Source organism: Cyprinodon tularosa, unplaced genomic scaffold (assembly GCF_016077235.1).
Source record: "Cyprinodon tularosa strain WSP-4 unplaced genomic scaffold, ASM1607723v1 ctg297, whole genome shotgun sequence".
Lineage (NCBI taxonomy): Eukaryota > Metazoa > Chordata > Actinopteri > Cyprinodontiformes > Cyprinodontidae > Cyprinodon > Cyprinodon tularosa.
In genome coordinates this window covers 316450-334273 of record NW_024039004.1, presented here as the reverse complement: position 1 = coordinate 334273, position 17824 = coordinate 316450, and the positions used below count along the sequence as shown (strand labels likewise).

At 37.5% G+C, this 17824-nt stretch overlaps 1 protein-coding gene across 2 annotated transcripts in view; it reads right to left on the bottom strand.

Annotated features, from left to right (window-relative positions):
• LOC119787387 (membrane-associated guanylate kinase, WW and PDZ domain-containing protein 3-like) overlaps window positions 1–17824 on the bottom strand; it is a 176915-nt gene that overhangs the window by 34280 nt on the left and 124811 nt on the right. For both annotated transcript variants that reach the window (XM_038291224.1, XM_038291225.1), the window contains exons 4-5: window positions 5267–5473; window positions 2675–2834 (exon numbers count right to left, since the gene is read on the bottom strand). In XM_038291224.1, coding sequence (XP_038147152.1) covers window positions 2675–2834; window positions 5267–5473 — 367 coding nt within the window. The remainder of the gene's footprint in view (window positions 1–2674; window positions 2835–5266; window positions 5474–17824) is intronic.

Sequence of the window (17824 nt, the reverse complement as noted above, 5' to 3'; positions counted from 1 at the left end):
AAAACACAGCCTTTTTCTGTTCCCTGGAATGTTTTTGAGCAGCACTTTACTGAATTAAAGAGTGGTATATATTTAACTGACTCGCACAGTTAACTTAAGAAATTAAACAAGACTCTTTCAAGACTCATGGACCTATCCTGATATTGTTGAGAAAAAAGTAAACAAAAACTGTAGCTATATTTTTTTTAATTATATGCCTCTTTTTTATTGAGAAAAATTATGAGGGCATTTTTAAATATAAGGATCCAACACAACTTATACGTACTTCTTAACCATAGCTGTATATAAACTGTAACTCTTTCATCTGCTATTATCTGTCATTATATATCTTGTATTATAACCCCACTAATACATATATATTATCCATATCCTAACCTTCCTGTATAATCTGTATATAGTTTTTCATATTTATTTATTTTACAGCCTCTTATAATTTTGTCTCTGTTTATATATTCCATTTATAGTCAATACATATATTGTGTCTGTGCACATGTAAATAAATATTCATATCCCATATAGTATTTCTGGATAGATGCAAACTACATTTCGTTTCTTTGTACTTGTGACAGTGTAATGACCATAAAGTTTAAATCTATTCTATCTGTTTTATATTTTGGATATAACATAAATAACCATTTTTTTGTATTAATATATAATGGGTTTAGTTTGCTGTTGAATGTGTTAAAGAGAAAAAAGTAGCAACGAATATGCATATTTTTCTTTATTCCATTTTTTCAAATCCATTTCTACCTCAAAATTAGCAATTTTGCCCCTTAGTAAAAAGTTTTGGACACCACTGATCAACATGATATGAATAAATAACATATTCAAATGTCTGAGCCTTTGTTCCAGTGTTACATTTGCAAATGGATACTTATAGCCATGTTCTGGGGCTGACACATTGAACAGAAATAATTATATTAGACTTTTAATGAGATAATTAGGGCAGATCTATTCACTCTTAAAGCAACTTAATAAATGTGTAGAGTTTCAAGTTAACCGTACATTTTACTACAAGAAGAAGCTAGACTCCGCTTCTCTAATCTAAAAGACCAAATTCTGAACCAATGACATTGTTGCTATGAGCCAGCAGACCTGAACATAGTTCAACCATGCAGCCCTCAGCTTGAAAGTGTTAGGACAAAATGTTTATATTAGTTATAACTGTTTCCATGGGCGTAGGTTTGCATAGGGACCATAGGGACATGTCCCTACCAAAATTTAGGACGGACCTATTTGTCCCTACCAATAATTGGATGTAAACAACATGTTTATAATTTACTATACAGCAGCCGCTTCTTTTCCTCTCGCAGCTTCTCTGCCTGGTAGCTGCAGCTCCCTGCTCTTTCCTGTCCCTTTCACATAGCAGCGCATCAACTGTGCTGCGCGGTTTAACTCTCTGATTATTCTGCCTTAAGTTCCGCCTTCTCTCTTTCTGATTGCGTGTTTTCTAGACTGTATGTGCGCGTGCGCGGGTGCTTGGAGCGCGAAAAAAAAAAGACGCTAAAATAAATGAATATTGGGCTACGAAACTAGTCCAAATTAAAAACTATATTATCTACGATAAAACAGGCAAAAGCTTCTGATTGGAGTTCTGTAAAGAAGCAGGAGAGAGTTTTTTGATTTGACGAAACAGAAACGTTTAAAAGTTTCCTTTGGAGGAGTTCTGGATGGAGAATATTGACAGACAAAAACTTTTTTTTTTTACTTCTTAAATGCAAAATGTTTACATATTTTTTTACAATCTTGGTATAATTCCTGCTCTAAGTGGGTCGCTCTGTCGGCTAAAGGCACATTTTAGTGGCCCTATACTCCAGTTAACGATTAATCAATTACATAGTTCACGATTATTTAAATAATTTGTTAATATGATTAATTGTTTCAGCCATAGATAAAATACATGAAATTAGCTACACAGAGTAACTACAGCCCAGATGTACAACTTCTAATATTAATATTTTAAATGCTCAGTGTCAGTTCCTCTTATAGTTCCAGTGCACATGTAAATACAATACATTTATTTGCTGTCCCTTGAATGTATTATTTTGCATGATCCAGAGAGAGCATATTAGTTAAAAAAAAATAAGAGTCGGTTTTACCTCTGCACAATTCTATATCTTCAGAAGAAAACACAGGATAAATCCACATATTATAGACTATGTTTGGTTAAACAGACATTGTCTTAGTCGCAGGTAAATTTAAATGCAATCCTTTTCAAAGTGGAACAAGTCCTAATTCCACATTCATCAGAGCCAGTGATGCTTTAAATATTGATAAACAGCATCTAGTGCATGTAGTGCTTATAAGATTTGTATTAATGTAGCAAGAAATGCTGCTGTTCTCTTTAAACAAAATGAGCCTTGAAGCTCACATTAAGCATAAAAAAGAGCATGCATATTTTTGCAAAGGACCAATGAAACTGAAGAATAGTGTCCCTACCAAAGTTGAAATCAAACCTACGCCCTTGACTGTTTCTAATTATATGAAAAGCAAAATAAAATCAATCCTGTGTTTGTGACTTTTTTAATGAATAATCTATTTATATAAATTAAATACTTTAGTCATTTTATCATACAGTCTTTTAAAATAGGACCACTTATACTGACTCTCATCAGTATGTAAGATGACAGCATTTTCTCAGCAGCCAATGTCTCCTAAGCCCTGTCTCACTTACTCTATGAAGTAGACCATGCCAGTCTCGGTGTAAGCCATCTCCCAGTTGTAAGGCAGGGGCTCCAGGCTGTCATCGCGGGGAAGAGAGCTCCATGTACGGAAGTCCATGGTGCTGCTGGACTGAGTGTAGCTGGGCACTGTTTTCCTCCAGTCTTTGTGCTCTAGAGAGAATGGATGGACATGTTAGAAAAAGGGATAAAAATAGAAAAAGGCAGTTAGAGGATATACCTCCAAAGTACAGGCAAGCTACGTTATAACACCTGCTACAGGGTCAGTAAAGGAAGAAGATATTCTGCTGATTGAATTTGCATGGAAGTGATGATGTAGGTGTGTGAGTAGGTCTGCCAAAGGGTTGTTTTGCATTTCCTACTGAGAAACTACACTATAAAGAAAATGAAACAAGCAACAAAGACACAGCTAATTCACTTAGCACTAAATCCTTTGTCTCAGGAGATGGTTATAAAAGATGAAAGACAAGAGCTTTTCTGCCTTTCCTTTTTAACCTCCCAACAATAGCAAATAATGTTGAAAGATTTAACGTCCAACACACACACACCTCAAACAGTTCTACAGCATTAGTTTTTGCAAAATAAATTATTTCTCCTCAATCCTAAGATTATTTTTAAAACTCTCAACACGCTGTTTTTCAGCTGCATTCTGGTAATACGCCACTTTTTTGAACGGCCTTCTTTTCCCTCTTAAGATCAAAAGCACACCCTCTTGCTTCATCTTTACAGAGACAAAATGCGCATGGCATGTTTGAAGATGCACGCTTGTCATGTAGACACTTTGAAAAGCAGCCTGAGGGAACGGCCCAAAGGAAAGCTGAGTTCATCAGCAAGGTTCAAAGCAGGGTGAGGGCCCACTTGACAGTAGGACTGTAGTTGATAACGACAATTTGAGCTCTGATGAGGAGTTTAGAGACAGAGAGCTCACATTTTCCATTAACCCTCTTTCTTTTTATTCCACCATGCTTGTTCTGTCCATCTATGGTTGGTCTGGGACCGCTCTGCAGCTTCCCCTCAGCAAAGCAGTCATTTGTAACTAGTCTCCTTCCATAAAAAGAACTCCTGGATCATTTAGTGTTTGATTTCAATATGATGGAGCCGTTGGGTAAACAGACATTGGATCCCTGTGAATCCTTTGTGCAGCTGAGCAAGTAGCGCTTGAGCCTTGTCTGTCAAAACAATGTTTCATTCAGGAGAAATTATTTCAGCTTGGACTTGCTTCACTGTTAACCCCCATTCTCCTGCTAAAAAAAGGCTAGGTATGTTGCAAAGCATGTAACCTACTTCTGTCATAGAGGTTTTCTCCTTGAAAGCTTTAAGGGGATATTTACTCCTCAGAGAGACGAGAAGCTGAGCTGATTGAACTCTAAGACTCTGTCAAGGTGACCTGTAAAAAAGCTGCCTGGACACAGTAGCAGTTTTATTCCGTTTGGAGATGCACCAATTATATGTTTTTGGCGAATACTGATTTAAGCCAAGGCTGTTCAGTGGTGAAGTGGGTAGCCCTGCTGCCTTGCAGCAATAAGTTTAGGGGTTCAATTCCATTCTGGGGTCTTTCTGCATGGAGTTTGCATGTTCTCCCTGAGCATACGTGAGTTCTCTCCGGGTACTCCGGCTTCCTCCCACAGGCCAAAAACATGACTCTTGGGTTAATTGACTTTCCTAAATTCTCCTTAGGTGTGAGTGTGTGTGTGAATAGTCGTCTGTCCTGTTTGTCTCTGTGTTACACTGCGATGGACTGATGACTTGTCCAGGGTGTACCCTGCCTCTTGTCTGTAGACAGCTGGAGATAGGCACCATCGCGACTCCATTTTGCATAAGCGTGTAAAAAATGTGTTGGATTTAAGCTAGTGATTTTAATTCTATGATTTTTTAAAGGAGTAATATTGACAAAAGCAGAAAAAAAATGCTCCAGGTTTTTTTTATAGAGGTAGTATTCACGAATTAAACAGAAGTTCAACCAATCTATATCAACTGCTCTTTTGTATTTGACTCCATATAACAGGAAATGTTGCTGTGAAACCATCCTGGATAGAAATATTAGCTATGCTGCTGCCATCATCATCTTTGTTTATAGATGTTGTAGCTTGGCATATTTTTTTATTGTAGTCCTGTTTCTCTGACTGTAACTAACTGTTTGTGCTCTCTTTCATCCTCTGACATGGGAGCTGGCTCGGAGCACCTTTGCCCAACTGTGTCTTTATTGGACAGGGCCACCTGTGGAGCTGGTTAACAGCAATCTTTTCTATCTTGGCTTCTTTCTGTATTTCTGCCTTTGTCTCCCCGAACACCAGTCAGCCTCGGCAGAAGGCAGCTCTTACTTAGGCAGGTTTTTCATCCTGTTAAAAGGGAGTTTTCCTCTCCACTGTCATTACATGCATGAGAGGGATTGGTGAAGAGTCAATAAGTCGATGCAATCAGCTGGTTTTCCTTAGATAGAAACCTTTGAATCATCTGACTGTATGATCTGGTTGAAAACATAGTTCATAACAGAAAAAAAGGCTTAAGAAGACCATCACAACAGGTGAACAATAGCAGAAAGATTGCTGTTTAAGAAAAACAGTCTGTGGTTGAAATTGACTGACCGGGCAATCCATTGACCAGCGGGGGCCTCTCATCATCATCCTCCTCCTCAGGTACGGCGCTATCCTTCCTATCCATCTTACTGACTGAGGTGGTCCGCTTCCTGGGGACTTCACTGTGGAAATCCTCATCAAACAGCACCTGATCCACCAGGTCGGGCTGCACCAGATTGGGCTCTGCAGGCGGCTTTGGGGTCCCATAGTAGTTACCTTTGAGAAAAAAAAAGCATGATGGAAAAAAAACATGATCGATGGTGCAACCATGAATACGGAAAGATGGGTTCAAATGAACAATTAAAAAGGGTCTATAAATATATTGTATTTACTGTATATATATATATATATATATATATATATATATATATATATATATATATATATATATATATATATATATATATATATATATATATATATATATATATATATATATATATATATATAGCTTACTGATCTGACATTGATCAAATAAACCAATTATATTGCATTATACAGCCAAGTTCAATGTTTTGGGACTCCCTCCTCTGCATGATTTTCACGTCTCTTAACCTTCTGCCTTGTTTTCCCTCGATAACTGCACCACAGGGCTGTCATGACTCATATAACATTAAAATCACTTCACTTAAAATTCTCCAGCAACTAATTACACTGATCATTGAATACAGCAATTATCTATCTTTCTGTTTTTTCCTTAATGAAGAAGGACCTTGTGTATGATGAGTATAAATATTCAAAGAGAGCACAGCCCGCTGAAAAAGAAAGGGATGGAGTGCAAAACTTTGTTAAATTATTTTCTCATTTAACTCATGGGGTGATCCATCTATCTATGGGCTGGTGAGCAGTATGCAGAATGCAATTTGGGCACAGAATAAGTAATTATTGCACCTCCATTAGGACTATAAATAATGTGCCTACTAATTTATATGCCCACCATTTATTATGATTATTTGCTTTGTAAATGTTGCTCTGTCAGATGTGTTTACACTAAAACCACCAGATTATTTTCTGGCAATCCATTTGCGAGATAAAATATTTACATAGTTCATACAATAAGTGATCTCAGCTAAAACAAGAAATGTAATTGGATTAATTAAAGTATGTAGAGTAATACCATAGGGAAATATGAATCTCTGGCAGTTTAATTAGCTCCCATAATTTTGATCATACTTCAATTTAGTCCCAGTTGTTAATGGAACGATGATATTATGTGCTTTTGATGTACTTAAGCGTTAACACACTATCAAAACAAAATGCATTTTTTTTCTTGGAAGCAGCATTTATTAGATCTAGATCTTTTTTATGGCATGGAGGGGAAGAATAAGAAAATAAAGCCATGGTGTGCAAAGAACTGTGGAGAACATCACAGTCATTCCAATGGCTTTACAGCACTAACCCTGACACTTAAACAGCTTTTCTGAAAATTGAGCTCATCTTGAAGCCGGCCTCATTTCTAAAAGCATGCTAACAACAACACCCAGCGTACAAGGGTAATGCAACGACAGCAGATCTCCCTCAAAGCGGCAAGAAGATTGAGGAGGAGAGAAAGGCTGGATGAAAGCCGGCCCCTCCCTATTTGACATGCAACTCTGTGTTTACCAAATGACACTCATCCGCATTTGTCAAAGATGGCTTCATTAACAGGAGTTGCATAATGATAGCAGGGAGAGATTTGGGTGTGCTGCCTAATCCCTGACTGCCTCCTGCTGCAGAATGACATTTATCAGCCAGACGCTACCTCTGTGATTAATTACTTACAAACATGTGTCTTGGCCCCTGATGAATGTGTGCCGTACATATAGAAGCGTGTGAAAGCAGTGTGTCAGTGAAGATGTGTGGCACCATTTGCCATTACAACCGCCGTGAAGCCTCATACACAGATGAGCCTGGGAAGCTTGTCCTGCGGTACGTGTGAACCTCATATCAGAGGGTTGATGAGCCAGGGTAGAGTGAGCCGACTCTTTCAAAGGGTGTGCAAGCCATTTTATGGTGGTGGGCTCAACTACAGAAAATGAAAAGATTCCTCTTGCCAATGTCACTCTACAGGCTAAACAAGGTCATGTGCTCCTTCATCCTGCTACAGCCACTCAGAGCAGACAAACACAGGGAAGGAGACGTTGGGACTTGAAGCTCCATTCATATTCTAATCAAATTTAGTCTCATTCTCCCTTTTTTTCCTTATAAAATGGCAAGAAAATTTCATCATGGGGGCTCCAGAAGTGTTTGATTGAATTTTTGTATTTCTAGGCAACAAAATAGAGATTATTGGTGAAAGGAACTTTCTCTGTCTTATCAATATCATCTTTTGGTCCATGGACATGTTAGAAAAATCAGGTACACAGCAACACTGAGATGGAGAACAGACCAAAACATCTAGAAAAGCCCAATATGAGTGCCAAATTTTCCATGTTATTAACTGCTGCTCGTTTGACATCTTGCCAGTAGTTTGTGTGGAAAACAGCGACGGGCTAGGTTCACCAGGACCTCAAATACGATAAGCCTCTCTGTGCTTGCCTGTTGTCTAAACAGGGTTGACTTTTAATGAGCGAATCATGATGAAGTATTTATGGCAACGCTGTGTATATTTAACCCAAGTATAATCTGAATTAGAGATATATGAAATTATCTTTTAGGTCGGTATACAACACTTTTTTTTGCTTTTCAGTTGGCTGCTCTTCTCAAAAATAATCATATGTATCTTGATTTGGTCAAGAGTGCCAATTTAAAGCAAATCAAGTTTCCCTTAAACACAACACCTAAATAAGCTAGAAGTTGTTGCTGGCCAACAAAGCAGATATGATATTTAACTCATAAGATATATCTTTGGTTCTGTAGTTAAGATTTTAATCTAGAGAGATGAATGTGGCTTTGTCTTTACTACGACTTCTCAATCTGCTTGTCTACGGTGTTTGAGTTTGCATTAGTGCAGTGTCAGCCTTTAGGGGTGCTAAACCTGGAATATGCTGGTGAAGATTCTCAGTCATCCAGGTCACAGTCATTCCAAAAAAAAGAAAATGAAAAACAATCCACTGGACTTTGTTTCCAAGTTTGAAGACATTTCGCTTCCCATCCAGGAAGCTTTCTCAATTCAAAATATCAAGAATAGCGTTGTGTTCGAGGTTTCATACAGTAACCCAACAAAGCCTTGTTTTTGTTTAGAAAAAATGCTAATTGAAACAGTCGAAACAGTGTTGCTTTAATGCAGAAAGCCCAATAATGGCATTTGCATGCCTGGGTCCACCAGATCCTCCAGAGATTCAAGTCCAGGAGCCACTGTTGAATCACGATTATTTCCTGTGGTACTTCTGTCTGAAAAGGGCCCAAAACTATTATCCGTCTTTGGGGATGGATCACCCAGACAACAGATGTAGACAAGGTACTCTGACAGGTAGAGCAAAAGCCCTGACACAGGTGTCAGGCCAGGACCAGCTTTGAAACTACAAGAGGAGGACAAATGAAGATTAATTTAACAGTCTTTGTAAAGGGCTAAATCAAAACAGATTGTTAAAAAGAAACCAGCCTCTACAGAGCATTCATAACTTCATCCAATGTTAACATTTCTCAAATTTCCATTTTGATTGAAAAAAGCTTTGTCTTCACTGCGCTCCTTCATCCTACCCCACAACCATATCCAGTCCTTATTTGTTTGATGCAACATAAATTGACAGCGGATTTCACATCACGTCCACCCTGGGTTTCGCTTCACATTGCTTCACTCCTGAATACGCCTCTAGATAGTGACAACATGCAACTCACTCAATCCAATTGCCATTTTGAACATTCTGTATGGATGCATCTTTAGAAAGTATTTGACCCTTTGGCCGAAACAAGCATATACGAAAAAACCAAGTATATTCTTTATCAAGATCAGCATGGAAATCCAAAGAGCTTCTCTGAATAGGCACGCAAAGTTGTATGGGCTGGATGGTATGAAGAAAAAATGACATGTTGATTTTATCAATGAACATTTTGAATAGGAATTTTCCTCTTGCCTCTGTCTTTCATTAAATTATTAAGATCATTACCAAGCACAGGTGTAAGTCACAATATGGGGCAAAATGTAGCGCTTGGCAGAGGTCTGCGATTCTTCTAGTTTACACTAAAATTATTTAAAATGACACAAATTAATTTTGACAGCCCACCAAGAATTGAATCTAATCAGTCCTTTGTTGTTGCCAAATTATTACTCACACTGATTTGCAATGACCATTGTGGTTTAATACATTTTGCAGCCCAAGTTGTATGCCTGACCGTTACTTCAAATAAAAGATGAATAGGACCATTTATTACAGATTCATTGACCACGGTAGGTGAAAAAAAAATCTACAAAATTACTGCAATAAAATTTTTTTCAAGTGAAGAAAAAATGCAGGATCTATTAGCATAATAAGCATTCAGGCAACTCATTTGGGACTATTAGTGAAAGCATTATGATTAGTTAAGCATCCCATTAGCTCAGTACCTTGAGCACAGCTCACTTACTGTACACTAATAAACTGAAGGTAATTCATGAGCTCTTCAATGAAGAACTGAAACCCATGTGAGCCATAAAAGGGGACAAATGACCTTGTTTGTTCTTTCCTTTTCACAGAAAAATAGGCTGCACTTCAAGCCCTACCAAATTAAATAAGTACCATTCTGTGGTTCGATTACTTCCAACTCCTCGCTTGGTTCCCTGTGCAGCTGGAAGATCAACCACAAAAGCCATTCAGTGCCTTCTGCTGACTGGGCTTAAGCGGAGTAGCGACTGCTATCAGAGTATTCCCTATGGAATAGTGTACCAAAACCTCCCAACTTTGAAAAGCTAATCCACACGCCTGCACTGAGCCAGCCGGTCCTGCTTACACTGCAAAGAGTGTGTTCAATGGGAGCTGAGAAGCTCAGTATGCTTTTATATCAACTACTGTATTATTGTCATCTGCTTACTCTTGATTTATCTTCCTCTGCCGAAGGTCAACATTTTAAACCCAGACTGGCTCTGGTTAAAGAGGACTTGCATCCTCTTGGTAGTTTGTCAATTCCTGAAATATTTTCCTTTTAGCAGAAAAAGAGATTTCTGATAAAGATTATGTGGGATTGTGTAAATTACAAGTGTCTATAGGAAAAAGGTTTTGGATTGAAAATTACATTTTATGAAATACTTTTAGTAGATTTCATCCCAACATCTTACAGTTGTATCTCAGGTTTCGATAAACTAACAGAGATTACACAGTACAATTACACAGCAGCCTAACACACCTGTGCAGACCAAGCAAATAGCAGATCTCACTTTTAAGGCTTCCTCACTTTGGAAAAGGATTACACTTCATCTTATAAATCTTATAGGAACCAGAGGATGCAGAAAAAAGGGAATGTCAGAACAGCGCAATGATGCTAGATTTGATGCAACCAGAGATTTTCCCCTCAGACTTTTAGCAAAATCCCTTCCCATTTTAAAGTAGTTTGGATTTGCCACAAAAAAAAAAATGCTTAAAGAGAATGGGGAAGATTATTGTTTCATTGCCATAATCACTGTGCAATGAGATACATCCCCCTTTCCAGTTCCTTTATGACATAAAAATATTTAGACCCTCTTACTTCCTAAGATATACCAATGAAGAGAAACAGCTCATGCTCCTTTGTATCAAAAGAAAAGATTATGATGTGGTCATTCTGAGAACAAATATCTATGGCTATTTAAACTTTTTATCAAAAATAGCTCTAAATAATACGGGTGAATTTTTAAGATACACTGCTTTTCAAAAACATTATACACATTCAAACTTTTTTTAATTTATGCACATAACACCCAAAAATGCTACTATAATTGTTTTATCTGTATTTTGTATCTTATCTTTGTTTTTAAGTGTTTAAATGACCTTACCCCATTTGACCTCTCTGCGCTTCTTCCCCCCTACTTGCCTCCTCAGTCTCTCAGGTCAGCAGAACAGCAGCTCCTGCAGGTACCGCAGTTTAAGAGGAAGCTCACAGGGGAGAGAGCTTTCTCTATCGCTGCTCCTCTTTTATGGAATAAAACATTTTAAAGCTCGGCTTAAGACTTACTTTTATTCGCTGGCTTTTAACACTGGCAGGACTTAGTTGTTGTGACCTTGTTTATTTAGCTCACATAAATTCTTATTATTGCCTTATTCTAGATATTTATGGTGTATTTTATTTTCTTATTGAGTTTTATTATTCTTAGCTATGTTCATTTGCTAGCTGTTTTAAAGCGCTCTATTAATAAAGTTGATGATGATCATGAAGTATATATTTTGGATTGTTTCTGACACAAAATAGTGTATAATTAAGAATTAAGAAAAAAAATATTTCATTTTTTCTTAATAAAAACCTTAAATGTTTGATGATTTTACTCCTTTTGATCCAGTGCCTTTAAAAGTCACTTGATCAGAAAAAAATGTCCACTTTGAATGAATTAATCTCAGTATAAAACACCAGAAAAATCAAGGACGAAATGAGTGGTGGAATCATACAAGCTTTGATTATGAAACAATCCATTCACTCATTTCAAAAGGAAAAAAACTCCTAATATACTAAGATAACAGCAGCGTAGCTAAACGGGCAAAAAGAACATTCATTTGAAAGGCTACCAAGTGGTCCAAGGTGACTTCAGGGATGTAGAGATCAACACCTAATGAAGGGCAGTCTGTTGACTGGACAACTATTAGCTGTGACCTCTACAATCGTTCCACTCTAGAAGAGGGAAAAGACTTTGAAAATGTCACAGAAAGTCAATATATTTCACAGAGGGATTTCCCCACTAGTGTTGGACAAAGCAGAAATGTGTAAGAAATTGCCCTGGTCACATGCAACGTAAAGAGGCACTCTGAGTGCACACAATGTGTCATGGTGGTGCATCCATCATAATTATGGGATCCTTGATTTCAGTATGTACAGAAAAAGGCTGTCTTTCTGGAGGCTGGGAGATTATCTGAATGTGAAGGAGGTTCAAGCCCCAAGACGACAACCCTACATGGGAATGGAACCAAAAATATTCAGCTGATAGAATAACAAAAAGTCCATACAAAACTCTGATTGAGAATCTGCAGCAATAACTAAATACAATCACATAAACTCCATCCACGCATCCATTCTTACTGGATCTAAGCTGTTTCTTTAAAAAAGGAGGGGTAAAGACTTCAGCCTGTAGATGACATGCTCTGGAGACACAAACTTCCCAGAAATGCTTTTGTTTCTCCTGCAAAATGTAGAATAACTCCTTTCCTTTTTTATTTGTTAAAGAAAATAGTATATGTGTACTTTAATGCAAATCTATGACACATTGTCTTTACACTTAAAAAATATGTGCTGTTTTGTGTTGGTCTGTCACAAAAACTCAAATTCTGTTGTGGTTAAATAAATCATTTTGCACAGACCTCCACCTTCTGTTTACCTCATTAAAGTGCTGCTTCATAAACATTTATAAACAGCTTAAGATGGAAAAGACGGGGTACCACTCTTAAAGCTGCTGTTTTGGATGCTTCATGATGAGCTAAGCATACTGGTTGTGTCTGTGAGCTGGGAAGAAAAATAAGGCTGCTGATTTCTCCCATGAATAAAGCATGACTTGAAAGTAAGAACACAAGTCTGTCCTCCTGATGTGTGGCTGTGTAAACAGCCGCTGGGATCAAGGGGTTGGCTGGTTTACAGAAGGTCACCAGCAGGCTCTACATCTGCTTACACTTTCTCACATTGTTGACTGAATGTTAATAGTTTATGGGCAAACTTCCACCTGAATATGCCGACAGAGACAATAAGTGTACAAATAAGGGCTCAAACCTAAAGATGAAATCTCAATCTACAAAGGTACCACGATACAATGAAAGCACTAGTAAATGTGCATTGTGTCAAGCAGGAAATAAAGGATTTCTTTTCACCTTCTTTATGAGATGGTTTTGCCAGGATTAAGAACAACTGATTAACATGCAACAAACATCTTCCTCCGCTGTTGGCGGAAATTACTGTTCCACCAGCACAACGCTTTCATCATATTAGAATATTTCACCCCAGCTGTCGCAGAGATTTTACAGAGGTCATGCAGCGCTGTTGACAACTATCGTGTTTGCCTTGGGGTTATGACTGAAGGGGGAAAAAGGGTGAAAACAACTGAGAGAAGAAGACGTGTTTACTCTCGCACTGTGTCATCATCTGTAAATGTGGTGTTGTGAGAAAGGCACGGCGAACCTGAGAAATGGGGAGAGAAAAAAAATATTCTGATCACGGAGTGATGCACAGAACTGCTAGCATTATGGGATGTTATTTCCCGTTACTTATGCAAAATGACAGCACCTTATTTACCTGTCTCTTATTTGTTCTCAGTAGTCCTAAATACATCTACAAAACCATCCTAGTTGATTTACCTAAAACTTTTCTCACCCATATTCTAAATCTGATAGTTATAATTAATGTGGGATTAAATTTGTAAGGGTGTTGCTTTAAATTCAAGTAACATAGTAACTCAAACTATGTTCTAAACAAAGGTGCTCACAATACTTGAAGCTGTGACACTGTCAGTGTTTTTTTCTAAAAGGACCATAGCAGAATAGATGGCTGAAACAAACACCCTAAAGCACCCGAACAATGCAGTGTCCTTTTCAAAGAGAGAAGCCTGACCTTCCAGCTTAGGAGTGTGATGTACTGTAGTTATGATCTACCTTCTGTGTAATCAGCTGACTGCAAGATGTGAAGAAGAAAATAATAACTGTTGAGTTAAACTCAGAGAAAAAGAAGATTTTGTTGTATTTATTTCTTATGTGTGATTTATTCATTAAGCGTTTGGATTTGAAAGATGAAAATCAGTTTTTATTTTAATATCTAATGATGTACTGATTTTGCTTTCATACTTTCTAGGTCGGAGGTCTTCAACAGGGGGTCCGCGACCCCTAGGGGGTCCACAGAGGTACTGCATGGGGGTCGTGAAAGTTTTGGTTGATTTGACTTTTTTTTCTTTTTTTATATTCCCCCCTGCTATTTTTTCTTACTAATTAAATGTCTTTAAATCCACATTAACATGAATTCAACACACTGTAGTAAACAGATAAATGGAGGCAGAAGATAACTTTTAGTCATCAATGCACACATTCAGTGACACACAAGAGCCCTTTCAAGCCGGGCACAGTTTCATTCACAACACCTGTCCCATCAACCAGGAATCAGAAATACTTTAATAATCCCAGGGAAAATTACTTTTGTGACATGACTCCATCTGTAATAGACTGACTATAGGACCACTGATGGCCAGATGGAGTAGGAACCCCCTAATTAAATATATATATATATATATATATATATATATATATATATATATATATATATATATATATATATATATATATATATATATATATATATATATATATATATATTTTAGGGCTGCAACAACGAATCGATAAAATCGATAAAAATCGACTTTTAAAAGCGTTGGCAACGAATTTAATCATCGATTAGTTGTGTCGCGCGATTAATGCGTCATCCTAGGGCTGGGCGATAATTCAATAACGATATATATCGATCGATAGACGTGTGGCGCAATAGAAAAAAAGAGGGTCGATAAAAGTTCGATAAAAAAGAAACGCAGTTTTCCTTCCTTTTCATTGTAGCCTAGCATGTAGGTTTATGCTAGTCACTGCTTCCTCCCAACCAATCACAATCGCGGACCAAGGCACGCCGTCACAAAGCCCCGCCCTCTCAAACCACAACACAGAGCACATGAAGATGCAGCAAGGAGAGGCGGAGGAAACTGTTACAAAGAAAGGTTTTTGTAGTTCGGCAGTCTGGCAGTATTTCGGTCACGGCAAGTCGGACAAAAAACAAACCACAGTCATCTGGAAAATGTGTCGGGAACCAGTGAAAACCAAGTCTGATAACACAACCAACTTTTTTTTTTTTTTTTTTTTTTATCATCTCAGCCGCTCACAGCCGCAGGAGTACGAGCTGTGTAGGCCCCGGCGCGGCTCTCCTCCGAGGAATCTTCGGAAAATATATATATATTTTCAGTTCTGGGCAGTTTCCCACGTAGTTCTAACAATTGAGATAAAAATGCTGAGGGGCCAGAAACTTCAAAGTAATAACTCAGGTTAAAGCAGGAACAGGGGTGGCGGCGGCGGCGGTGGGGGGGCATTTATTTATTTGTTATATTTATTTTGGTCACTTTTCTGTTCACTTTAGTTTATTCTTTGTCAGTATTTAATAACATAACTCAGGTCTCTTAAGTTATTTTTCTTTAAAACAATTCTGTTATGGTTAAAAAAGTTGGTTAAATAAAGATTTAATTGGAAGTCTGTGTTTGTGTTTTTTATTAAAATTAAATCATTTAGCATTATAAAAAGTCCAGGCAGAGCTGCACATAAAATATGGTTTCAAATCTTTTCAATAATTATCGATATCGATCAATATGCATTTTTTTTTATCGATAAGCTTTTTTTCTATATCGCCCAGCCCTACGTCATCCGCCGCCGCCGTCATTCCGGGGAAGAAAAAAAAATATGGCGGAGCGAGTCAGAGCCGCAGTTGCAGTGTTGCCAACTCAGCGACTTTTCAGACCCCTCCAGCGACTATTTTTTTAAAAAGCGACTAGCGACAAATCTGGCGACTTTTTACGGTGTCACTGGCGGCTTTTGGAGACTCTTACGTGAAAGCATGCATCATTCCTACTCTTGTCCTCCAGCGGCAGCTGCTGCCGTGGGGCGCCTCCCCCATCCCAACGCCTTTCTCCCTCTCCCACATAGGGTTGTCACGATACTACATTTTTCAACTCGATACCGATACTAAGGAAAATACTCGATACTCGATACCATTTTCGATACCACAAGGATAAAAACAAAGACTCCAAAATTCTACAGAAATATTTTCATTAATAAATAAAATACAATAAATAAATACAATAAAGGTTGTATGCTGTGCACAATATTAAGCAAGCTTGATAAAAAACTTATAAAATTAAAATGAAGTGTTCCTTCCTTGGCTATGCTTTGCACACATAACAATGACGCTAGCCAAACCAGTTAAGAAACAAAAATAATTCTCAGCAGCTGCACCTCTTACAAAAAAAAAACTCTGAAACTGAAAAGTGCACAGAATTATTCAATCACACAGTTTTCTGAATGTGCATTTTCCTCTATTCTGCACTTTAGATGAATGACTGCTTAGGTGCCCCTGGTGGTAGCACTGTATCGATACTTTTAAAAACAAGTATTGTATCCGGATACAATGTTTCAGTATCGATACTTTTTTGAGTTTCGATACTTTTGACAACCCTACTCCCACAGGAATCCCTCTCAGCGCTGCAGTCCGAGCCGCAGGATTTTAGTGAGGAGTTTACCCTCAGCGTCCAGACTGCTAATGAAGCGCGCATGCCCCGGGATTGACGGCGCAAATTGATCACAATAATTAAAATAGCCTGCGCTTTGTAAAGTGAAAAAAGTCGTAACATGCAACTTTTGTAAAAAACAAATGAACATGGCACGGAAGCACCACTGTTATGACGCAGCACCTGAAAAGAAACCACGTTGGAGCCTTCAATGGCAGTGAAGAGAGCTGATCAGCAGGATGAGTAACCATGTTTGTTTCATTTTAAAGTGGGGAAACGTAAGTTAGTTTCTCAGGTAGCTCATCTGATGCTTTCCTTACCGTGTTAGTAGGTTACAGACAGTGATAAGGTCGGCTTCTTATTTTACTTTTAATTTCATTTGAATTAGCTTAAGCAGCGTTTATATTTTCTTTATAAATAAATTAATTTGCAAATTATGAGGGCAAGGCTTTTAAAGTTTAAATCTTCTGGCAAAGATAAAGTAAAGAAGATCCTGCAATTTATGGAAGTAAAGCAGAATAAAATCCAGCAAGATCAGTAATATGTCAATAAATTATATACCACATTTCCATGTAAATATCTGTCTTTGGAGGATGTGTTTTTTTTAACACCCCTAGTTCTCTCATTTTTATTCCAAAAACAATTTATAATTTGAATCACAGGGCTATTTTTATCTCTATGGTTCAGTATTTTCTCAAGTAGCAACTTTAACTGCTATACTTTCCTGTCTTAAAAGGCAGAACTCTTCTAGTCTAAAAAAAACAAATTTGTTGAAATGGGGGGACCTATTGTTTGAACCCCTTAGGGGCTTTTAAAAACAAAAATGCCTGTCTTTTTTGCGCTTTATGAAACAAAGTACCCTATATTTTGTGGATGTACAGCTACATTTCTCATGTAAGTTTGCGTAGTTTTAAAACAAACATTTATTTTTCATATTGCACCAGTACAGTTAATGAGAAACCTGTACTTGTGTGCTTGTTTGTTCTGTCTAAAATGTTTATTTTGGAATAAAGAAGTTAATATAAAAAAAATATTTTGTGTCCGATTCATCGATTAATCGAAAAAATAATCGGCCGATTCATCGATTTTCAAAATAATCGTTAGTTGCAGCCCTAATATATATATATATATATATATATATATATATATATATATATATATTTAATTAGGGGGTTCCTACTCCATCTGGCCATCAGTTTAGGGGTCCTTGGCCTGGAACACGTTGAACACCAATGTTCTAGTTGAAGGTTCAACTTTAA